This window comes from Tinamus guttatus, unplaced genomic scaffold (genome assembly GCF_059628265.1).
Source record: "Tinamus guttatus ecotype Peru unplaced genomic scaffold, ASM5962826v1 Tinamus_guttatus_pri_ptg000404l, whole genome shotgun sequence".
Taxonomy (NCBI): Eukaryota; Metazoa; Chordata; class Aves; order Tinamiformes; family Tinamidae; genus Tinamus; species Tinamus guttatus.
Genome location: NW_028288938.1, coordinates 459,981 through 485,133, shown reverse-complemented (window position 1 = coordinate 485,133; position 25,153 = coordinate 459,981). Strand labels below are relative to the sequence as shown.

At 39.4% G+C, this 25,153-nt stretch overlaps 1 protein-coding gene across 1 annotated transcript; it reads right to left on the bottom strand.

Moving 5' to 3' along the window:
* Positions 1 to 1,945: 1,945 nt before the first annotated feature.
* On the bottom strand, positions 1,946 to 25,153 carry GDAP2 (ganglioside induced differentiation associated protein 2). The gene is made up of 13 exons (XM_010215388.2): positions 24,923 to 25,153; positions 23,258 to 23,397; positions 20,238 to 20,391; positions 18,625 to 18,713; positions 16,722 to 16,798; positions 15,991 to 16,150; positions 13,976 to 14,126; positions 12,896 to 12,972; positions 11,247 to 11,323; positions 10,522 to 10,661; positions 9,860 to 9,914; positions 5,185 to 5,328; positions 1,946 to 2,731 (listed from the first exon to the last, which is right to left on the bottom strand). Exons 1-13 carry the CDS (start codon positions 25,096 to 25,098, stop codon positions 2,684 to 2,686), a joined length of 1,488 nt encoding a protein of 495 aa, XP_010213690.1. The 5' UTR covers positions 25,099 to 25,153; the 3' UTR covers positions 1,946 to 2,683.

The following is a 25,153-nucleotide window of genomic DNA, read 5'->3' as shown; positions in this document are numbered from 1 at the left end:
AGGCATGTATAATAGAACAACCAGGGTTTTGGGCTACTGTTGGAGAAAAGCAGATTACAGAAAAATTTAAGAGATGGTTTTTATTCTAGGATCTGGACAGCAAGAAAAGATAGGAAAAAGAACTCAGTTTCAAGTGTATGTGGCAGACTCATACAAGCTCAAGCACCTATAGAAAGCTGATTATTTTCACTGTGCCTACACCTTTTTGACACCTCCCATTCCCAAGTGTCTAATTAAAAACTCAAACACATAATGCAACAGGAGGATCAGAAGCAGTCATTAGATACTTCATCTTTCACAGCCTGGGCATCCAAACCTGCCTTAACCAAGTAACAGCAGGTAACTGAAACCACACTGACAGAATCATCTGTTCACCATCAAACATCACCTAAACACAACCTAGCTCTTAACAAATTGATCTGTCAATAAGGGGATACAGGGCACTTCCAGGAGAGACGTATTGAATAGCAAGGCCAAAGCACTGCATGACATTCACTGACAATGACTATGCTACTCCAACATGAACATCATACAGGGTGTCAAAGTGGCAATAACTACACTCACACAACTCTGCTAGCTGTTAACACTTCCCTCCAGAGCCCCCCCTTCTGAGCCTCCATATGGTGATACCAGAACTTTTAATTCCTCAGTGACTCCAGAGGGATGGGGCTGTTAAAACTCTCACCGATTTATGGCATGCACAAACTACCTCCCTGGCCTCTTTAAGATAAAAGCTTGTATCCACTCTTAGCTATGGTATGCCAATGTTCATCTCAGTCTAAAACAAATACAGTTCATCTGTTTCAAAGCAAAAATTTGCCTACTGAATTGATACAATGCAACTTTTCAATAGCAATGAGTTCCCTGGGCATTTTACTGATCTTTTTCCCCCACTGGCATATTATTTCTTAAAAGCCTCCTATAAAAAAGAAATTGGTAAATTGCCATGACTCCTGACTCACTGGAAAATGCCGATCTTTACAGCACAAGGCAGGTCTGTCTTGGCACTGAGATTTGTAGGACTTGGATTTTTCTACTTTTTTTTAAGCTAAGTCTTTCAGGAGAAAAATACACAAGCTCACTGCCAAGATCTCCTCCCTCCCTCCCCCCCCCCCCTTTTTTTTGTCTTGCAAATGCTGTAGGGGCAGATTCACACTTCATTGACCCACATATCTTAAAATGACTAGACTAGGACTGAAAAACGTGCAGAGTCCTAAGTCCAAAAAATGTTCTGTTTTTATGATTCTGAGCCATCTGGGAGGTAAGGGGACAGAAATTAGCTACAAGCTGATGAAGCTGAAAGACTGCTCTGTTTCCACAATATGCTCTGAATCACCTTTAATCTGCCTATTAAGTGGACATTAGCTCTTTTGCAAAAGCCTTGCAGATGTGAAAAACAGCAGATGGTGGATGTGGGTATCAAGCTATACAAATCAATAGAGAAGCATGGAAAATTCACTGCTGGCTGTGAAACAGTCACTAGCCAAGGGCAGCAAAGAGGTTGGGACACATGGTAGCTGCCCTATACAGACTGCTATTATTTCCTTTTCTCAAGGGAAAACAACAGATAAGCGTTGAAAGAAGCACATAGGTATAGATCACAAAGGTCAACGCTTCCAAGTATTAACACTGAGGTTGCTTTCCATCATACTACAGTTTCAAACCTTTAGCAGCACCTTGGAACCACATAAAGAACCCAGTGAATGTTTAAAAAGCAGTATCACTTTTAAGTTGTATATGCAAGATACAGAAGAACATAATCACTAGACTGGGATTTAAGTAACTGATATACTAGCTGAGGGCATTTGGAGTATGAATGTAATACTAAGCCAAAAGGAGGTCAAGGTAGGAAAGAAAGGATACATGGTATGGCCCATCTTTCATTGTGGTCACATATGGTCATTTCAAAGGAGAATCTAAATGAATACAGTCAGAGAAAAGCAGATGCAAGTGTTTTAAAAATTTTATTCTTATTTGGAGGGTAGTGGAATCCTGACATGTCACATCATCTAAGGAAAACTGACAGGGACTGTTATCAGGCTCCTAGCTCACCTAGCACTTAAAGTGTTGCAGTAATCTATGCTTGGCTGTAGTGCTTTGTTCAGCCTGCAGAAGTGGTATTCCCAATGCCAGATACTTCTGCTGGGTCAAGACCAGAGAAATCAGCAACAGAAAGGGAAATCATCAGATAGGAAGCACAGAGACCGTATGATGAGCAACATGTCAGGCTGGTAGGTACTGTACATTTATACAGACCAGTCAAAAATGGGTATTACAAATGGAGCTGGAAAATCATAATACTAGATAAAAACATGACCAAATGTTTTTGATGGATTTCCCAGAAAAGAGTAAGTCTATTCAGGAATAAAACATAACACTTTCCAAAAAAAAAAAAAAAAAAAAAAAAAAAAAAAAAAAAGAAGAAAGAAAGAAAATAAAATGCACTTGGTGATCCTGAAATCAACCTTTTCATTAGATAAATATATTTGAAATAATTGTACAGTTCACAGTGGCATAAAGTTCTCTGATTGCTTGAGTGCTTGAAAATATCTCAGTAAAAAAATATCAGAGCTGGGGAGGGAAAACCCTCCCTCTGAATTCTGTACATGAGCAAATGCACATGATATTGGCAGGCATTAGATTATGGATCCATGGGAAACCAGCAGTATTGCAGGGCTGCAGATCACAAGTCAGGAGATGGAGGATAAGAGGAATAGTAAGGCCCATTTTCCTGAAAAACAAAACAAAAACAAACAACAACAACAAAAACAGAATGATGAATTGATCGAATTTTTGTCTTCTCCAACACATGTTGATGCAATGGATGAATCATACACATGCATAAATGAGTATTTCTGACTTTTACCATGAATAGCAACAGTCATAATTCAACCAAGAGAGGACTGATCCTGGTAACCTGGCAGGGCTTTGGTTTCATTTCCATTTTAAGCAGAGGGTACAGGTTGAAATTTTGCTATTAAGCCAAAGCTATGATGCATGGAAGCCATAGGTGCTTGCATGGCCACTCTGTTCAAGACAAAGTCACCCGTGCAGACAGGCAATGGCTCTGGCTGTTGCTCTGTAGCCAGAGCATGCCCTCTTTGGACTGATTTGACAATGCAAGCCATATTTCTCCCACCATTTGGGCAGAAAAAAGAGGGACCAACACAGAGGCCAGGCACTAGTCAACAGTCACATTTTTCTTTCTCCCGTTCCCCTCCTTTTTTTGTATTTGTTGATATGGGAAGAAGAAAGGCAGATACCTGCCCCTAGAAGGATTGCTATTGGGGCTCAGATTGTAGAGGTTTCCCCACAGCCAGAATAATCACAGAAGTATCGTCATTGACAACTGAGAGCTGAGAGATGCTACAAGGCAAGGGGCTAATTCGGCATCTGTTCCTTAAAGCTGGCATAGATGAAGCTGCTTCAGTGCAATAGCTGAGAATCCAGCCATTTTTCACCATTCAATTGAGACCAAAGAGATGCTTCAGCTTCAGATTTGCTGAACCTTATTTTAACTACAGAGGTGTGGAACCAGAGTCCCTATATCTGATGTTAGCAACATGCATTGTAACGCAAGATATATACTGCATCTTCACAGAATGCTTAGTTAAGGTTGGAATGGACTTCTAGAGATCATCAAGTCCAACCCCTCTGCTCAATCAGGGATACCTAGAGCATGTGGGCACAGGGTCGCAGCTAGGTGAGTTTTGAAGATCTCCAGAGAAGCAGACTCCACAACCTGAGCAGCCTGTTCCAGGGCTCTGTCACCCTCACAGTCAAGAAGTTCTTCCTCATATGGAGATGGAACTTCCTGTGTTCCAACTTGTACCCATTACCCCTTGTCCTCGTCCTGTCCTGGCTATAACCAGTGGCCCCATTCTCCCTACATTCTCCCCTTAGGTATTTACACATATTGATCAGATCTCCTCTCAGTCTTCTCTTCTCCAGACTGAACAGGCCCAGCTCGCTTAGTCTTTCTTCATACAATAGATGCTCTAGTCCCTTAATCATCTTTGTCGCTCTACATGGGACTGTCTCTAGAAGCTCCACACCCCCCTTGTTCTGGGGAGCCCAGAACTGCACCCAATACTCTGGGTGTGGCCTCACCAGAGCTGAGGGGAGCGGCAGGATCACCTCCCTCCACCTGCAGGCCAGGACCCCATTGGCCTTCTTGGCTATGAGGGCACATTGCTGACTCCTGGTTAACTTGTCAACCAGGACTCCCAAATCCTTCTCTACAGAGCCGCTTTCCAGCAGTTCAACCCCTAATCTGTACTGGTGTCCAGGGTTATTCCTCCCCAGGTGAAGGACCCTGCACTTGTCCTTGTTGAACCTCATGAGTTTTTCTGCCCAATTCTCCATGAGCTGTCCAGTCTCTCTGAATGGCAGCACAGCCCTCTGGAGTGTCAGCCACTCCACCCAGTTTGTATCATCTGCAAACTTGCCAGGGTGCACTCTGTCCCCTTATCCAAGTCATTGATGAACAAGTTGATGAGCACTGGACCCAATACAGACCTCTGGGGGACACCAATGGCCACAACCCTCCAACCAGATTCAGCCCCACTTATCACGCCCTCTGAGCTCTGCCATCCAGCCAGTTCTCAATCCACCTCACTGTCCACTTATCCAAGCCACACTTCCAGAGCTTTCCTATGTTATGGGAGACTGTGTCAAAAGCCTTGGTGAAGTCAAGATAGACAACATACACGGGTGTCTCCCACTGTCCATCCAGCCAGTCATCTCATCATAGAAAGCTATCAGGTTTGTCAAACATGACTTCCCCTTGGTGAATCCATGCTGACTGTATCTTGATATATGCTCCCAAACTAGTCTTATCTGGTAACATTAATTGTATCTTGTCTGCTAGCCCTCAGCATGTTATGATACAGCTTCTTGCTGAAGAATAATGTAATTTATTCTTATGTTCAAAGGAGCTGTTCTATTGGGAAATAAGTCTGCTTCTTGGCCAAAACCTTTACCTGAACTAATTTTTTTTTTTAAATAAGAAAACAATAAGAAAATTGTTACTCACAGAAGAACAGTTATATTCTCCAGAAATCTTCCTCTTCTCCCCTTTCATAAGGTACAGAAGCCAAGCCCCTTTCAAGTTCTTGCAGGTTAGAATGGGAGACACACAATAACTACACTTGGGAGCAGAGATTGCTACAGGAAATCACTTACCCTTGCATCATACTCAAGGACAAAAGGAGGCAGATCAATCTGCTCTGGGGGTATGGCGGTGAATAACTGCTGAAGGCTTTCCACATAGTGGATTTTGTCCTTTAGCCCTGAGATGGTGAAGGTTGTGAAAAACCATGCCGAGACCTGGAAATAAACCCCCAATCCCAACAAAAATTCATTATGATGGTGCTGTTTTAGAACCTTCAAGTTCAGCATTATATTCTATAGTTAAACAGGCTGGAAGTTAAATTTGAAGTTCTGATATCGTGGCAAGAACAAGGAAATGCATATCAGTGACCAATGGCAAGCACTGTTTTTTCAGCTTTAAAGCTAGTGCTAGTTCCAAAAGTGGCAGCTATTCTGCTGTATTTGTCTTCAAAAGTCTGCAGAGCGGCAAATTTTCACTTCCAGTTTAGTCAGTTCAGAGTACAATCTATTTGACTTTATATCTAAATAGAAGCACTTTCAACTCTCTGCCTTCAAATTTTTACAGAAAAATCAATTCTAAGGTGTAAGATGTTCAGCTGTTTCAGGCTCCTACTGAAATCTCCTTTCTACTTTGGGTTGGTACAGTACATGTACACACATGTCTCTCCTTCTGTTCTACCAAATTTCTTAAATGACCAGAATGGTTGGCCTTATCAACTTACTGTATAGGATTTTCCTTTAAGTATATATACTTTGTCTCCTTCAGGTGACAATGGATCAAGGAATTTTTGCTTTGTAAAGGCCAGTAAAACACCATTAATACTTCTGGAAATTGCTAAATATTACTTACTAAATTGATTACACAAACTTCTATGTTTAAAAGCCTTCTGTAAAATTGAAGGCTGTATCACCTCTTCATTTCTCTTCTAGCCTACTTCTGGCAGACTGAAGAAGCTGACAAACACAGACCTTTGCAATAGCCAGAGGTTACTATTCTGCAGGTCTCAAGTGCTCAGATCAGGGTTTAGGAGCCTGTAAAACAGGGCCCACAGTCACTCTGAATTTTTCAGATTTGGGCTGATAGAAGTCAGTTTATTCTCAAATAATGGAAACTGAACTTGCCAATTACTAACAAACTCTTTAGGTGCCACGTTAACATGGAGCAAAAAAAATATTCCCATTTATTGCACTCTGAAATCCCAATATACCTCTGTACAGAAAAGTTACTAAACTTCACACAGAAAACTCTCTTGAAGAACATCGCTACTGGATGGAGAAATGCATGATGCACTCAAAACTGGGAGACCATTCAACAGAGCAACAACAGTCAGGAGAAGAGCCTCAATCTAGGCTTCACAATCAGATACAAGGATAGTTCAGTTCTCCAGAGAAAGATGACCGTAGGTCAGATACAACGATGCATTCAACGTCCTGGAATATGCAACCTCTTGCTGAGCATGGCCGTGAGAAAGATTATGTTCTGCAACATCCAGACAGCAAAAACACTACAGACTAAACTAAGTGTCTAAAAGCAGGCAACACAGAACAGACATAAGAAGAAGGGATGATCTGCTCACATTCTCTAAAGCTATCTGAAACAAAGGGCATGGGACAAACTCCATTGAAAAAATTCATGGAAAACAATGTTAACTTTAGCTCTATCTTGGGAAAGATGCCCAAAATGTCAGAACAAAGGTATACAGCAAAACCGAAAATGCAACTCATGCCATACTGGACAAAAAAATTATGAACAAAACAAAGCAAGCAAAAAAAATATCAGAGAGAGAAGACTGAAGAGATACTTGTTGACCTAACAAGCACCATACCCACTTCCTCAAGGCTGCGTGCTTACTGTAGAATGCCTATATTTTGCTCATCTGAGTCAGAGCAACACAAAGGACAATCAGATAGAAAGTAGAGAGATGGCAAACAGTGCCATGGCAGGGAGCGCAAAACTCTATACACTGAAATATCTGAGCACAATGGAGAGTCAGCATACAACATGAGGATTGCCCTGATAATCAGACTCCAGAAAAGGAAAGAAAAAAAAAAAAACCTTGAAGGAATTGGAATAAAATCTTTCCACCCTAATAAGAGTTTCATTCATCCTTACAGTAATTTCAGTCATTTTTCTTATGTTGTTTAAGGTTTTATATCAGCATAAGAATGCCTTCCCACCTGCCAAGTTATAAAGTAATCTTGGAGCAGCCACTCCAAGAGTGGCTAATATATATCGAGATTGCTCATCTTGGAGAAAAGAGAAGCAGGAAATACTGAAAGATCCTAAAGTACTTACCAGGACTGCAATTTTTTAAGAAGATACAGATCTTAGAAAAAGAGAGAGACTTATAACTTCCTTTTACATTTTTGTGAAATTTTTGCTAGAGAAAACTTTTGCTTATTTATGTTCTTTGACCAGAATCTGGCATTTTATCACACAGGTGGAAGTGTTTCTAAGCAGGCACAATTGTATGCTGGCTGTAGCAAGCTACCAGAAGAGAAAAAATATTGCAAGAAGAATGTTGAGGAAAGTGGGAATTGCCACTTTTTTGAAATCCCTCCCATGAAAATAAGCCCAAATATTAAATCAAAAAGTGATCCATACAACTATGATATTTAAACAAAAGGTAGATGCTTAAATTGTTCTGGAATAACTATGCTGTTTCCTCAAAATGGTATATTTTCATGAGGAAGAAACAAGAAAAAAAAAAAGAGAAAATGAGGTGGAAAGTAGGATAAAAAGTTTAAGATGGTTTCTTTATTTTAAGGACATATCATGTTAGCAGAAACTATTATTGGAATCCACTAATACTGTTGGTTTCTAACAAGACCTCTGATCATAAGCAACACTCAGTCCTTCATTTTAATGAGTTTTTAAACCAGAAAACACACTTGCAATCCTGTATTGAAGCAGTCCTTATTCCAAGGCATGACAAATATGAAGCATAGTTATTATGGATGTTCAGTATACAAAATCCTAATAGGAACCCGGATAATATATTTGAGGGTATTGGGAAAATTGTTTGATTTAACAACAGGAAGGGAGATTTTCCTCTCTCAGTATTACTCAATTTGAGACAGTTTATCCTGTAACTAAAAAAAAAAAAAAAAAAAAAAAAATCAAATCTTTGTTAGTGCTTACTGCATTGAAAATACAATAAGCTGCACTCAGGACAGTTTCACAGGACCAATGGCCCTAAAATGGCCAAAAAGAGTGGTGGTAAAAATCATCCCCTCTTGTGGTCACCTTATACACCTGGACTTTCTGCTGCATATCCCTCATCACATTTCATAATGTCCCTGCAACAGTCAGTAACAATCCCACTTGCCTTTCAGTTCAAGAAAAGGCTTGGCTGAGAGACATGGACATACATTCTCTTTTGCTCCCAGCTGTACTGCTAGATACAAACCAAATTTGTTTCCAGCAAGTTGGGGCCTCTGACTCTGACACTCCCTGCTTCCCTCCAAAAATATGCCAAGTTTCCTTGCCTTCCTCTAAGGGACAAAGATCATGGCAAGGAGCCGGTGAACATGAGTTTTCATCCTCAACATTAAACATTTTCCAGCCAAATAGAAATAAAGCATTCTTGCATGGGAAGAGAGAAAGAGGATAAAGCGCTGTTGGGAAGCTAGAATACAAGTATTTCCTAGCTTCTGAGTACTCAACTTTGTAATGCAAGTAATTTTTTTGATGTCAGTTCCTAGATTTCCAAAAGCACATAAGCTAGAAGCTCTAACTCTACCAATTAAACCTCAGACAAGTATGCTATGGGAATAACTAATATTCTGACAGAAACTGGATGATACACTGTTAGGAAGCCTCAGTATCATCTACATAAAAACAAGGAAGCTCGAAGTCTCACAGTGTCCCAGATGTGAGCATACAGAGCAAAAACGGAATCTCTGAAAATTTAGCAGTTAAAGAAATCCCTGCTGAACACATGCAAAGTGAAGGTTTTGTTCAAGGCAAACAATTTGCTGTTAGCAAAAAAGCACAATAAACACAGAGGTTAAACTGACATGAAAATGGACGATCACATTTCTGCCATTGAAAAGAAAAGGACAAAGATTTGGTGAGGGCTGCAGCTGACACTTGCTTCATCTGAAGTACTCATATTGATGCAAAGTATGGAAGAAAGAGCTTCATCTTCTGTTCCTCCAAACAGATCATAGCCAAGGATAACATATTGCTGTTCAATAAGTTAATCTTTTCATCTCCTAAATGCTTGACAGGGTCTTCTTGCACCCCACATCACAAAGCCACATCACAAATTTTACTTTGTTCTCATTGCTGCCTGATACACTATTCTCTGCCTTACCAGGGCAGCTCACTAACTGGTATGGAAGACACATGCAACACCTGTTGTTGGGATAGAAAAGGTGAAATAACCAGGTAATGAACTACATGAAAACTTTAACATCCATGAAAATGGTCTACAGGAATTCCAGAAGTCTTTATCATCTGCCAGACAGCAGGAGAAAGCACACACACAAAAGAAATATTTCTCTTTCAAAGAAATGAGATCTAAAGAACACATGAAACAAATCAGGAAACAGCTGTGCTGTTGCACAGCTTGTCACTAAAACTGTAACACTACAGCTACATCAAAAATGGGGATGAATTTCAAGTTCCAATTCTTGTTCCAGAAAATACCATCCAGTTTTGGGTGTATATGGAAGACTTCCATGTTCCCCGTGCTATCTTGCCAAGACCCCAAACATTCTTTTCTTTTGTGCATTACTTCACCTTTGAACGAAATGATGGATGGACAAAATACAGTGCCTTCAAGTTCCTCTTGTACCTGATTCAAAGAAAGAAAGAAAACAAACAAAAATAGAAACCACACACACAAAGTCATTAGTCTTCTAACTAAGCTCACCTATATAACACAACTATCAAAACATACGTCATTTTGCTTAAACGCCTTTTTTGTTATTCTGCACTTAAAGCTGGCTCATACCTTACAGTACATGGCAGAAAAGTACAACAAACACATAAATTATAAAACCCACAGCTAAGGATAAAACTTGCTGCAGTCTATTATGTGAACAGTGAAAGTTATAGACTTACGACTATCAGTGTTACCCAAGTCTCTTCTCTCACAACAAGCAACATAAATGCTTACAAAGCCATGTTCCAAAAGCTATAATTTTAGAAACAGACAGGCGATACAGCCAGTAGGGTCATTTCCCCAATAGTTACAGAAGGGAGACTGCAGGGGACAGCACTCTTTGGTTTGATATATGGTTCTACACTGGAAATAAAACTGCCCTTCCTTCTTGGTCTTGCACAAATCAATGAGATACCACCAAAAAAAAAAAAAAAAAAAAAAGAGAATGACTTAAACATTTACAGAGCACAGAAGAAAAAAAGATCTTTCCCCCACCCCGCTCTCTACTGCCACTCACTTGATATCAACAATATCATAGAGTTTCTTCAAGAAATTAGAGTCTAGTTGATTGTAATCATTTGTGAGCGTATGGAAGTACACCAGAACATACTCCTTCACTGCAATATGATCCATGACATGGATGAAATACAGAATAGCCTGAGTTGGAAAGAAGTGAAGTTCATATTGGCAACAAAGAACTCTTTCATGATGACATTACATTTTAATATGCTTCCTTTTACTCATGATTTACAATGATAAGCCTGGGTAACATTTTGTTTGAGCTACAAAAATAAGGAAAACATTCAAAATTTTGAACTTGACCATAATCAATTAGATATTCCTTTACATGGACCTGACTTCACAGATGTAAAGTCTTCCTATTGCTTTCATGGAAAAAAACAAACAAAAAAAACAAACAAAAAACCATTTGGTTAGTTACTCTCCAGTTACAGAACCATGGCAAGGTTTTTACCCCTCCTCGAGAAGCAAAAAGATACTATTAGGCCTGTTTCTCTAAAAATAACTCAGTTCCTCCTGCAAAAATGCTGCCCCAACGCACACAAAGCTTTATAGAAGAATAAAGTTTGATCTGCCTAAAAAAATAGTTCCTATTTATTCTTATGGCATGTCTCCTACAGATAACTTTTCTAGGATTAACACTGAATGTAAGTTATGTTAGACTTCCATGTCCCAAACATTCATATTTAAACTACATGGTGCTGAAGTTTTACAAAATCTTACCTTTTCCATGTCTATCAATGTTATAGGAATATTCCTTCCAACAACTACCATAACCGTGCGACCACAGTTATCCACACCTACAAAACAAAAAATAAGATAACTCGTAGCTCAGAAATTTTACAGCGCAGCCCATTTCCAACTTGAGAAAAAATATGCTACATTTGCTGTTCTTTCTGTATCAGTAGTTGTTTTGATCGTCAAAACAAAGGATGCATCCCATCCTAGAAACTTAAAATTTAAGAACTGCAATATTACATTGACTGTGTACTCCACAATTACCTCAAGTAAACTCCACATTTACTCCAATGCGTGCACTCCACAGTTGCCTTTACCAAAATACTTTATTCTCAAGTAATAATTGTCAGTGAAAACATTTTTATTTTCAAAAAACTTTTTTTTTTGCAGTTCTACCATCAGAATAAACTTATTTCTAGAAATCTAGCTCAGAAGTCGGACACATGCTTTCACATGGCACCCCTTATGGACCAAGTGCAGCCAAACAGAGCCTTGTCCAAAACCAGCAGGAGTATTTAAATTCGCAACTACCAACTGCAAGGTATCACACAGCCTCAATAGCTGCACAAAGATCAAGGTGTCTGGATTTTCAGGAAGCCAGAGATATAAGCTAGAGTGCTTAATTGTCTTGCTCTGTGGAGCGAGTCATAAACAAAACTATGCTTTTGAGACCTTTAGTACTGACTTATTTCTTCCCATCACTGTGCAGAGCAGCAATAAGCCCCTGGGACCAAGACAAGCTTCTGATTTCACCACTACCTAGAGACCAAAAGAGAATGGAAGTGGACAGGTCACCTGACACACTGCTTCCCTGGAAAAACCTAGGAGGTAATATGTTCCAAGGAACTTTTAAACAGCATGTTGATTCTCTCCCTATTGTTACCATTAACTTAACGCAAGGTTAAAGGAGATACTGCCCATGGTACTGTACCATTAGTAGGTTCCATCAGACATGGAGGAGAGCAAATGAAACCCAGTCTAGTCTGAGGGAAAAGCAGCAAGCAGCTTTATGCAAGAAAGCTGTATTAAAAGTTGCTTTGTTAACTTTGGCTTCTCTATAAATCATTTGAAAGCAACACTCATTTTTTTTGTAGCAAAAGAGTAGAGATAAATCAGGCCAAGAGATCAATTATCTTGCATGCAATATTACCTTGTATACAACACCTAATAAATTGGCTTCATCTAAAAATACTGATTCACAACCACTGAAGTTGCTAGCAATAAAGTCCTTAGGCACAGAAAAGCAAAGCTGTGATGCTCCTGCTATGTCGCTACCAAACACTAACCACAATACCACTGTTCGTTTTGTTGGTGGTGACTTCCCCCCCTCCCCTTCTCCCATGCACACCTACTTCATTCTCCTCAACCTGTTACTGGTCACATTACATAGGTAAATTCAGGATATGCGTGTACTCTCCAATTGTTACTAGGATCTGTTTCTGAGTTAACTGCACAGTTTTCAAAGCCAATCAAGAGAAAACACCTGTTTTACTGCAGAGATGTTGCCTCATTTTCAGCCAGGTTTCTAGCTTGATGACGTGCGTTGTTGTACTCGGAGACCAAAGAAATTGGATTTTTACTTCGTATTTTTTCTTTAAGACAATGCACATCAACCATCAATAACCTGAACTTACCTGTCTGATACAAGGCTTTAAGGGAAGCAATATCAGATAGATCTTCAGCTCTTGCCTGACACAGCCAACGATTGTAACTAGAAAGTTAAAAACATCTGAAGTCAGATCTAACTCCGCTTTGGAACAGCATTAGAAGTCTGAAGAGAATATATAAGAAGCGAAGGCCAAAAGCAGCTCTCAGCAACTGAGCTATCCTCTATTATGGAGATCTTCTGAACAATGGAGCCACTTTCAAATTGATATAGAAAGAAGTGTTAGAATACTGGAATCCTTCTCCCCCACAAAATGCCACCAGCAAAACTAACAAAAACACATTTGAGTGTTTTATTTACATGCTTGACTTTTTTTTTTTTTTTTTTTTTTTAAACAGGGACAATGAATGTGCTGCAACTGGTACTCATTTTATCTCTTGCATACAACTATGGAAGCATTGCATTTGGGTGCAAACATCTGAGATTTGTTTTTCTGTTAAATAACTTAGCGTCAAGACATTTTTATATCTATGCATATATATATATATATATGTGTGTGTGTGTGTGTGTGTACACACACACACACACATATATTGCCTCAACAGACAACACAAGTCAAGCATCGTACCCCAAGAAAACTTTAGCATGAAACTGGCTCCAAGAAAAGCAATCACATACAGTAGGCTCAATGGTAACAGCTACAAAAAAAAGCCTCAACATTCCTGTATTTATCCAGTTTGAGAGATGTGAAAAACAATTTGTTAGGTATCCAGAGTATCAGGCGGCACAAGGCCTAAAGGCAGCACTTAGAAGCACGTGAACCTATTGCAAAAAGTAATGGTGAAACAGTGACATCTTGTGGCAGACAAAGCAGCTTGTCCCATCTACTGGTCACACTAAGAGCTTGGTCACTGACTTCTTTTTTCCTTCTGTTGCCCTTTCCTTCTCTCCAAAGATGCTGCTACTGAGCTACCGGTGATAATAGGCTTTACCTATATTCCCTTGCCAGATCAGACTTCATAGTAACAAATGATCACATTCTCTGAGCAGCTAGGTAACCCAAGACATTCACAGACACAAAAAAACAAAAACAAAACAAAAACCTCACTTCCTCTGATGCTGTTTTTGCAATGCCGCCTCTGACAACTGCCCCTGCAGGATGAGGCGCCTCTGTTTATCAACATCTCCCTCCATACGGGCAAAAGCATGGGAACCAATGAAAGACAAATCTGCCTCCAGCCCTTCTTCATCCGAAGCATCTGCAGTAAAGAAAGGTAGCATAACATGTTTAAGTTACATACAAAGGATAGCAAAGCTGCTGATGAATTGCTGTGCATCTCCTCACACCAGCCCATTCATTGTGCCAGAAGCTAATGGGGGGCGGGGGGGGGAACAACAACGACAACAACAAAAAAAACACAAGAACATCATCTTTCCTGATGGGGCTTCAATATCTCACTTGTACCATTGAAAGAGTTTACAGCATGTGATCGAAAAACTATAAATTCCCTTAGAACGTTAGTCATCCGCTTGTAATGAAGGAATAATGGTAAACTCTCTCATTAGGACTCCAAAACAGATTTTGACAAGAATGACTTGGGGTTTACAATTTTCAAGCTTGTTGCCATTACTACACCATAAGAGCAGCTCAGTTCTTCCTTTAAAATTGACATAACTCGAGCAGCTGTTCTAGAGCTGGCGATAACTTCAGTTTGGACATTTTTACAGTACTGTTCACAACCTTACTGTGTGCTGAAGTACAAGAGCATGTGCCTACTTGCTTGGGACAATACAATAATGCTCCACTGAACTTGCATGCCATCAAGAAATGCTGTTAAGATTGCTAGCTCTGCCTCTTTGATCAGTGGGGACGGGAGGAAGTTCCACCTCCCTGTGAGGAAGAACTTCTTGACTGTGAGGGTGACAGAGCCCTGGAACAGGCTGCCCAGAGAAGTTGTTGAGCCTCCTTCTCTGGAGATCTTCTAAACCTGCCGGGATGTGACCCTATGCCATGTGCTCTAGGTGTCCCTGATTGAGCAGAGGGGTTGGACTAAATGGTCTCTAGAGGTCCCTTCCAACCTCAACCATTCTGTGATTCTGTGCAAGTCTGTGAATTGACTTTTCCAGTATTACAGCAACATGCTATAGCAACAATAGGGCAAGAGTAAAGGATTCTACTCCATCCCTTTGCTCCTGCAGTGAAAACTAAAATGTCATACATAATCAGTTAATGGTTGAATGTCTCACACTTACCAGCCAGAGTTACGTATACTACCCTAGCCAGAAATTTAAAGATAAAAAGGAAAAGATTGGAATCTGAATAGGAAGAACAGGTACATCAGGAATCACACAGTGAACAGGGAAATTTTCTGTACCCTTGTTGCATATTCAGTCCTATCCCAGCTGGCCACGTAAAAAATCAGATTATCTTTGAAATGCATTTCACATTCTCCATTTTTGATGCTTTAGGGCTTCACTTGAGAAGTGTGAACCTTGCATTAGCACTGCCACATGAAGACAACAGAATGTGCCAGCTATACCTGTTTATCTTTATTCAAGTGTTTTACCATTCATTCCTCACCATCCCAAGCCTGACCTCTTTAACAAATGGATTTCTTTCACTGGGTTTTGTTAGCCACTTCCCAAACACAGATCTCTAGATCAACCTAGTTTCTCAGCATTTTAGGGAGTTTCTAGTAGTTTCTTTGGAGTATTTACCAGTTCAGCATACATGTTATCTCTAGCCCGAGGAGATTCTGCATACAGCATTTTGTTAACGTACGCTAAGATAGTTCATTGACAACAATAATGCCTGTTTCAGTAACAGCCTGTAGAAAGCTGAGGTGGGGAGGGAGGGAGAGCCTTAACCACCTTTAGAGAGTTTGTAAAAGAAAAAGAGAACAATATCTCTACCACATCCTCTAAGTACTGTATGCAATGAGGCAGAGAGCGGAACCTACAGTTGCAGAAAGCATGCAGCTAAAAAGCAGACAGCTTGTTTCTTTTCATTACAACCTGTCTTAGGTGAGGGAAGAAGGACATTTCTCTGCTCCCTGCATATTTTTTCTGTCTCATTGACCTTCACATCTAGATATTTATTCCGAAGTTTAGGTAAGTACTCACCATCTGGAACACCTGGCTTTTCAGTAATCCTGATCTGCCGCTCCGGTACTACTGGCTCCCCCTCTGCATTGCCAATATCTGCAGGGAGGTACGGCAAGGATTGTATTTCTTCCTCCAATGATCTTGGAAAATACAGAGGCATCAACTTCTGGTAAGTGGCCTACAAATAAGAAAAGTGTGTGAAGGTCTATCACGCATCCTTGCTCTTCAGTTATTTATCACCTGCCCTAGTAGCAGCAATTTTCTCTGAGATTTTGAGCCAAAGTATTAATTCCCTTGCTGTCTTATATTTTGGGCTCCTGGCAATAAAGGCAGACAGTCCTAACAACAAGGTTAATATTTTAAAAACTGTGGGTTTTAATTATTTTTTTTAAAAAATAATATTTTAAAAAGTGTGGGTTATCTACAGGCATGCTGAACTGGAAGTTGAGATCATTTTAAAGCATGAGAAAAGCAATGCCATAACTGCTAGCATACTGAACGATTCTGACTCCTGTCATGGCTTGGGAACATGGAAATCAGAAGTGGAAAAGGCAATATCCATGGCAACTGCTGAAAGTAAGACTAGCAGAATTGGAAAGGATACTGGACAGACAGGTAAGAATGCTGAGGTTCCAAGAGTCCATGTGAGACAAGATAATTTGAAGAAAAAACCAAGCCCAGCTCCAAGGTGCAAAAGAGAAGATTACACATAACCATGAGTTTTGGTGGAATGAATATCAAGGAAATACCTCTTCAAGCTCAGAGACCGCAAACACCACCTTCTCCAGGGTCTCCCCATGAATCTCCAAGAACCTTCTGACAGTACCTGCAAAAAATTGAATGCAGTTAGCAAAAGGTACACACATAGCTATCAGAGAGGAAACCAGCTCAGTGCAGAATGGAAATAAACATCCCTCCTCCAGTACAAACTGGCCTCACAGACAGTATGTGAGTTTGGAATAAATGGTGGCTTAATGCATCTCCACTCTTTCCTACTTCTTACTTTAGAGATGTATCAAGAAGTGGAAAATTTCCCAATTTCCCCTGGGATTTTAGCTTACTAGGTGCTTCTCAGTGCTCAGTACTAGGTACTTTTCAGGAATGTGATCCTAGGGCCCTGTAGGGGAAAAAAAAAAAAAAAAATCACTCTTTTACAGAGTCCTGTGCACTGAATTGTCAGCACCAGGTACTTTTTTTTTTTTTTTTCCGACTGTCCAAAGCATAGTTGGTAGATGTGGTCAAGTTCCTCAACATTAACAGCTGAGGGAAATAATGTTGCACTTGTACTGCAATAATCTTGTCAGATCTCAGGATTTTCCAGTACTTTCTTGACAGACTGCTAAGAGAGAAAGTATCCAAACAAAAAGGCTGGTCTAGCAAAATTTTATCAAGTAGCATGTGACTAGAGATACACCAGAAGAGAGAAAGAATAACACAGAAAGAATACTCGATACAGACTACCTTAGTGTGAGTTTTTCAAGAAAAAAAGCCATTTAGGGGAAAAAATGAAATATTTCCAAATACTTCCCGTATAAATACTATTGTGTAACTGGACTGACCTGTAACACTGATTTATGGGACAAATGCAGTTCTGCAGCTTCACAACAAATGCAATTTTCTGAACTTGGGTAAGCACTGTTTCCAGCTCAACAGGCTCAGAGCCATCAAGCAACAGAGAAAACAGACAAATCTCTCTCAGAGTGTCAGCACCTAAGCAGAGGGTAAGGAACTTTTCTCCTAAGCTCACACAGCCAGAGGAAAACCCAACCCTTCTATCTAGTTTGCAGAACCACTTCCTCTTGTTTACTCTCATCTCAGTTCATTTCAGTTTGAGGATCCCTAGCTTTTATTTTGGGAGACAGTGAATAGGAATTTTTTATTCACTATTTCTACTTAAGAGTTTTCAGACATCTGTCACAATTCCCTTGAGTTCTTTCTTTTGGAGACTGAAGAGGGCTTTAGCCTACTTGACTGCTACTCATCTTTGTCTACTCTTCTTGACCTTCTCTGAACTTTTTATAGCTCCGCTATATTCTGACTGTGCAGTTTTAGGATGTGGACAAACCATGGATTTATAGCATAATATTCTTCATTTTGTCCTCTTTCACAACATTCAGCTTGATCTTTCAAACATGACTGAGCTGATGCTTTCATTGAACTATCATAACCTCAAGATTTTTTTTCCTCCAAGTACTCGCTCATCATTTTGTAAATGAAAAACATCACTCTACATTTGCCTATGTTGATTTGGCACTAAAATAACAGAGAAAATTCACTCTGTTGCTTAAAAAACATCTACAGGTATTCACAGTAAGGCCTCATCTTTACTATCCTGAAGAATTTTATACCATCAGCAAATTCTCACTCCTCATCACCTTTTCAGAGTCATTAAACACTGCAAGGTCCAACAAAGTTCCCCATGGATGGCTACTGATGACCTCTCCACACAGGGAGGACCATTTATTTTTACTCTCTATTTCCTTGCAAAACAAAAGCAACATGCAAATCCATGCAAAGCTTTTCGTCTTTATAGGCTTTAACACACTACATTCCTCCCACCCCCGCCAAAAAAATTGTATAAACAGCAGTCTGCTGCAGCTATCTGCTGATTACTGCCTTCCCCGTTTATGACACTTTCTAGCATCAACTTACGCAGTGCTATGTGGGTTGCATCCTCCAAGGGGTAGCATCTTTTCATAGAGTTTATGACACAAAATCCTACAGAACACATTGCCTGTTCCCTGAAATCCAGAGAAGAAAAACAAATGAAGACAGGTATAATTTGAGATAAAACCAAACTATGATGGCAGATGATACCAGCAGTTTTCTCCTGCCTCTGTGCAGTAGCAAACCTTTTGTAGGTTTGCACAAAAGGATTTTTGCTGACAAGATGCATACATAACATCATTAAGCAAAGAGGGATGAAATCATTAATGATTCCAACCTGTTTTCTCTTTTTTCTCAAGTTTCTCCTTTTATCTCAGCTATACCGTTCCTGCAATTTCTTCATATCTTGAATGAAGAAGTTCTTCTCTCAAGTTCCTTGTAATGCTTTCCAAAATACTCTCTTCCTGTATAGAACTGATGGCAAGGGGAAGGAGGGGAAAATAAAGTGTTCTTTACTGCAAGCATTTTCCTATTCTTTCATCTCAGCTACTGCTATTTTAGTCTGGACCTACACAGCCTGAGGTCTGGACCTACACAGCTGAGGTAGCTTACTTGATCCTAGGAATGAAAAACACTAAAACAAAAGCAACAAACAAATGCAAGACTTTTTCAGCACAGAGCCATATTTCTAGGAAATCATAGCAGAGGTTTTTCCAACAGTTATTTGAGGGATTTGATCAAGCTCAGACCTGGCAGCCAATTTTACATGTCAAAAGTTACTCCTGAAAATAGACAGACTAAAAGACACTCAGGATTCAGTAAAGAGAATCATTTGCTTATTTTCACTGTTTTAAGAGGTCCAGGCCTGACTTTCCTTGTCAATTCTGAGGCAGAAGAAAACTGCATACACTAGAAACTACTTAGTTGTAATCTTAATTATCAAACAGTCAATATTGCAGTGTTGCAGACAGTTCTCATACTTGGAAGAATCGATCTTTTCAACTCTGAGGCGATGCAAAGTACAATTGCATGTTCTGACACTGCTATTGTTCAAGTATTTATTTCTGAATGTTACTATTACAAACAGCCATCACGGGAGAAAAACAAAATATGCAAGATGATGAAGAAGAGAAACCAGAAAGATCAATAATAAACTTTCTTTTAATTAATAGTGTAGAAACTGTCACAGATTAAACACAAGCTCATCTTCAACTATGGATTTAGAAATGCATTGACTGAAGGATTTTAGGTGGCTGTGGTATGAAGATACAACAAACAAGAAATGATAAAACAGTCAGATCTGCCTACAAGGCATAGCAATGTGGTTGCATAGCCACATGTGAGCTGCTTGAGCAAACTCATTTAAAAACTGTTTGCAACATGGAGCCCAACACAGTTATATTGATGCTTTTTTCAGAGCGACTGAACGCTGCACAGCTCTAGCTACATAGTTCCAGTACTTCAAATCTCTCAGCCCATTTTTTTAATTCTGCAGTACAGACAGAAAAAGAAAAGATGCTGTTGCATTCTTATGGTCCCACTGAAATACTGTAGATGTAAGAAAATATTCACAACCATATGGCACCATATGCACTGCAAGGTATCTAGAAGAATAGCTGCAACACAGATGGTACGAAGCTAAGTTGCCATACACTTACTTTGCAAGCTGCAGGACATTGCGGTAACAGCTGTATAGAGAGCTCTCAGCTGCTGTGCGATATCTACTCTTGTATTTGGGTCCCACTGTGTGAATGATGAAACGTGCAGCCAAATTAAATCCTTTGGTAAGTTTGGCCTCCCCTGTCCTGCATCCTGAAGAAATAAGCATAACATATAAAACACCAATGGCCCTGGTAAGAAGGCTAGAATTATTCGCATTCCTTGTTTTCCTTCACTTTCACACAAGCCTCTGTCAGATAATCTGATATACAGAAGGCAGTATTTTGAACATCAAATACTAAGGATAGCTTTCTACCTCTTAATATAGCTGCTCAGTATCACTTATTCAGACTAAGGAGATAAGAGCACTGCTCATTCCTCCCTCTACTTCAAAATCTATGTATACAAAGAGAAACCAGAAGTTGCCAGAGTTCTGTCCTCATTGTAGTGCTTACCACACTGCATTCAGAGACAGGAGGGAAAAATGATTTACCCCAGAAGTGATGCACAAATATGCTATACAAACAACAACAAAAAAGAGTCCTTCCAAATTTAATTGTTTGGTTTTGGGAGTCTGCTTTTTGGATGAAAGGACTACAACAGTGTCCTTAATCAAGAGCACCAGCTGATGGCAAAGTTATCTGAAACAAAAAAGCTAAGCGTATTTTCATCTCCCAGCTCAAGGCAACTTTGTTTGTTACGCAAATTTCTCAGTATCCAAAAGGCAGGAATATCATTTGAGGACATCACGCCTTTCTTGATAGACTAGGATCAAGAAGTTCAAACTACCTGAACTACCCAACACTTGGCCCTCTCCAGTTTTGTGCTCCCGGATCATTTATGGCATGCTATCGTTCTTTACATCATTACCTCTCTTGGGTTACATTGCTCTTTGGCTACCCCTTGCATGTTATTCTTATTTAGTTGTTGTGCTAGAGACCATTTTGTCAAAACCACCAAAGACATTCATAGATCTCTCAATTACCTCCAACTCATCAACAAATTTCTGATAATGAAAAAACTGAAAAAACTACTGTTTTAATAAAGTTTTTTTTTCCTTCAACTGCATATATTATAAGGAAGGCATCTCAAAAGGTTTGTGAACTCTTCCCCTCTCACCCACAATGTGAAATTTAATTCACTCCGATTCCAGACAGCTGCTACAGAATTACTTCCCCTCTTTCTCCCTACCCTCTAACACGTATCCATCCTCACCATTCCAATTGTACTGTTTTGCAGAGAGACATTTTAGCCTGCTGAGCCAAATTGAGCCTGCTGAGCCAAACTAATCTTTTCTTTGGATTAGCTTTCAACCAATTAAAACAAACAAACAAACATCTCCCACAACACACCAGGAGAGAATAAAAAGAGTTACCACTGCACCCATTTGACTGCTTTTGGACAATGTCATTCTGCTTTCATGATTTCCCAAACATTCTCCTATGCAGAAAGAAAGTTCAAAAAGTGGAAAAAGAGTGCAAAAATGAAGTAGAAATGACAGAAGAATTAAAGACTAGTTCTTTATCTTAGCTCCCTTCCATTTCTGTGACCTACTCATTAAGAGTGCAGAAAAGCCATAACCATAACACAGACTTCTCCTACTTTCCCCACACAATATGCCAGTAAAGCAATCCAAAAGAATTGCTTTCTGAAAGGACTCAGCATCTGGACTAAAAGGAAACTATCCTGTACTCACCTACTAAATAGATTACATGGAGGAAGTCATCAGTGTCAGTTAGGATAGAGGCTGTGAAACAGCATGGAAGTTTATGCAGCTCAGCCCAACTTTTACAAAGAACTCTACAGAGCTAACAGATCACAAGTTTATTTTAGAAGAGTGAATGGTGAGGTTAGGTTCTGCTAGGCTGGAACCAGCTCGTCTACACCACCTGATGTACTTTAACTGTTCTTTCTGTCCAAAGGATGCACATAGAACTTTCTCTTCCCTTTTGCAACTTTATTCTTCCCCCTGCTGTACTTCCAGGTTACTCGAAAAAAGTAAACGGAATCAATCAATAAAAGTTTTACAAAACACAAGGATGTCCATCTTGCTGCAGTGTAAGCTACTGACTGATAACTTGTGTTAAGAACATTACGGCCCTTCTATCCACTTTGTTACTACATGACGAGGAGATAGAGATGTTACTCAGGAGTCATAAGTGCTAATCAAGGATCAGTTTGACCTTGAAATTCAGTTAAATACCATAGCTACTAGAGCTCTGAACTTAACTGCAGACTATCAGACTTCTGTATGACCTTGGATAACTATAAGCTTTTAGTTCCTCATAGATGAAATGTTGCCTTATTTGGTATAACAGACACTGAAAAGAAAGGTAACTCTTGCTACCAGCCATAAACTCTGTTGACAAAAAAAATGTAAAGCAAATTTCATATCAGTCTCTTTGCTCAGAATAGTCTTCCCATTACGGCTGCTCTTGTGCCACTGCAGTAAAAACATCCGTAAATCACATACAGGTAAACTGAACAATTTAAGAGGTCACTAATACTTTACTTAGACATGCAGGTTTTTACCAATCCATCTGCTGTAGCCATTGTTTATGGGGCTGCATATTAATAGATTGAGAAAAGATGTACAGGGCACATATTAGAACCCACTTAATTTCTATAACAGTGAACTTTAGTTCCTGTCTCCCACTTGCCAAAGGATATGCACAGAACAGAACACAGAAGTAAACTCTGAAGCTGTATAAGACTGGTTCACACAATAAAAGCTTTGATAAGTTACTTTGACTAGCTAGTCAACTACTTTGACTAACTTCAGATAACAATGGTAATTACTGTATCGCACACACAAAATGAAGGCTCAACTATCCAAATATCTGCCAGGGGAAATGTACAGCAAAGTCTAGCCAAAAGTTCCACTCTTTCTTTTGCATTAATAATAGACACTAGAAAAGGAAAAGTTACACCTTTATTTCAGTGCGTGACCAAATGCAGTTGCTTTGTACAAAGAAAGGATAGTAGCTTTTCAACACAACAAGAAGTCTCTACCATTTACCTTTGAGCTTCTGGAGTTCGTCCCTCAGGTCAGGCCCAGCATGCATAAAGACACTTTCAGATACTGGATTCTTATCTGTGAGAGACTCATTACTAGTATTTACTACGGCTGTGCAGTTCAGTAGTGCTACATCTCCTTTCCTGAGGAAACAAGGAAGCAGTTTACTGGAGACTGCTTGTCAAACTAAGCAAGGTACCTTCAACAGAAACACTATCAAGCAAAAGAATGCTAAGTTAAAGAAAGACCATTAATAGCACTCCAGTGCCCATAAACCATAGCGTTCACTGACCTGCTCACCATGCAGAACCATGCTTTGCATCCAAGTAATATAGAAAGGCAGCATGTAATGTCTCATTTCCTTAAAACTTCCCAGACTCACAGTAACTTAACGTTGCCCACAGAAAGGGCCATGTCTTACACAGCATAGTTTTGTTAACAGAACATAAACAGTGGCATGTAATATTTTGGGAGTATAACACGTTACCCAAATCAAATTTTATCCCTTATCTCTAAGAGGATAGTTTTTGAAAATTGAACATGTAAATTACTCAATGTGATCTCCTCTGTTTGCAGACACATTTAGATAATGGCACCTTGCTGCTGCTTGTCCTTGGGCTACTGAGCACCTAGAGTGACAACGCAGCTGAACGCACAATTTGTTTATTCTTTTTCTATTATTTGCTTATATATGTTGCAATAAACTATTATTATTTTGTAATTATATAAATATTGTGCATGCATTTATATGCATATAAATTTCACATGCATGTCATATCATATGCATATATTGCACTTATATGTTGCAATTTGTGCATTCTGGTGCTAAGGGATCAAAGAAGCAGAAGATACACAAAGTGGAGATGCATGAAAGAAGAGGGAATAGCAGAACTCTGATCTATTAATTGCAGATATTTAGTATATACAAGCCCAAGTGATAGGAGTTGCCTAAATTTTCTTTCTTTATTTCTTTACTTAAGTAGTTTCAGGAGATGCCTGAACAGTTCTAATTTACTGCGTGCATAAACCAGGAAAGAGGGTAGTTCCCTGAATCTGTATCAGTACAAAATCCTTTTCTCTTCATATTGATTGTCAGTGTTACTCTTTCAGAGAGCAAGTAAAAGAATCTAAAAACAAGAAGGAAGAAATAATGGAGAAAGTTGTGCTTGTCAACAGATTTTGGTAGAAAAAGAGAGACAGAACACAGGGAATGCAGACAAAGGAGGGAAGAAAAAAATCTCCCAAACAAGCCACAAGAAACACATGAAAGAAATACTGATCTAAAAGAGAAAAGAAGCTAAAGCAGTAGAGTCAAAAGAATAAAGCCAGCAAAGCAAATATATCAAAAAAGCTTCTAGACAACAAGTATATTTTAAAAAATGTGTTGTATAGAAATGAGTGATCAGGTTTTCTATTAAATATCCAATATGACAAACGGCAAGAAGCATTGCTCATTTGCTGTATCAAAGAATGCTGACGAACATGTAATTTACAATCTATATAAATCTCAGGCTTGCAGGTTTACAGTGAATAAGCAATTACTTTCTCCCCAGACCTGAAGTGTTTGTTTCAAGAAAAAGAGTTTAAAGGCTTTATTCTATAGCAATGATCATTGGCAGCAAAATCCTACATTAAAGAATAAAGTGATGACAGTCACATGAAACTTACCATAAGATTATTTTTGCATTGATGTCTCTCCTGTATGGAAAAGGTGATCTAACATTGACTTGAGCTCTTCCAGCAGAGTTTTGGTGAGAGTTCAGCTGCTTAGCCTCATAGATATCAGTCCAACTTGGCAAACTATCAACATCCACAAATTGGGAAGGAGCACCCAAGGGATCCATGGAATGGAAAGTACAACTTTTTTTTTGTTCCTGCTAGCTTGTCACACCCCAATTC

Coding starts and splice junctions, on each gene's coding strand:
- GDAP2 (XM_010215388.2), bottom strand. CDS start 25,098: ATGGATCCCTTGGGTGCTCCTTCCCAATTTGTGGATGTTGATAGTTTG. Junction 18,714..20,237: donor AATGTCCTGCAGCTTGCAAA/GTAAGTGTATGG, acceptor TCTGGATTTCAG/GGAACAGGCAATGTGTTCTG. Junction 11,324..12,895: donor TAAAGCCTTGTATCAGACAG/GTAAGTTCAGGT, acceptor TTTGTTTTGTAG/GTGTGGATAACTGTGGTCGC.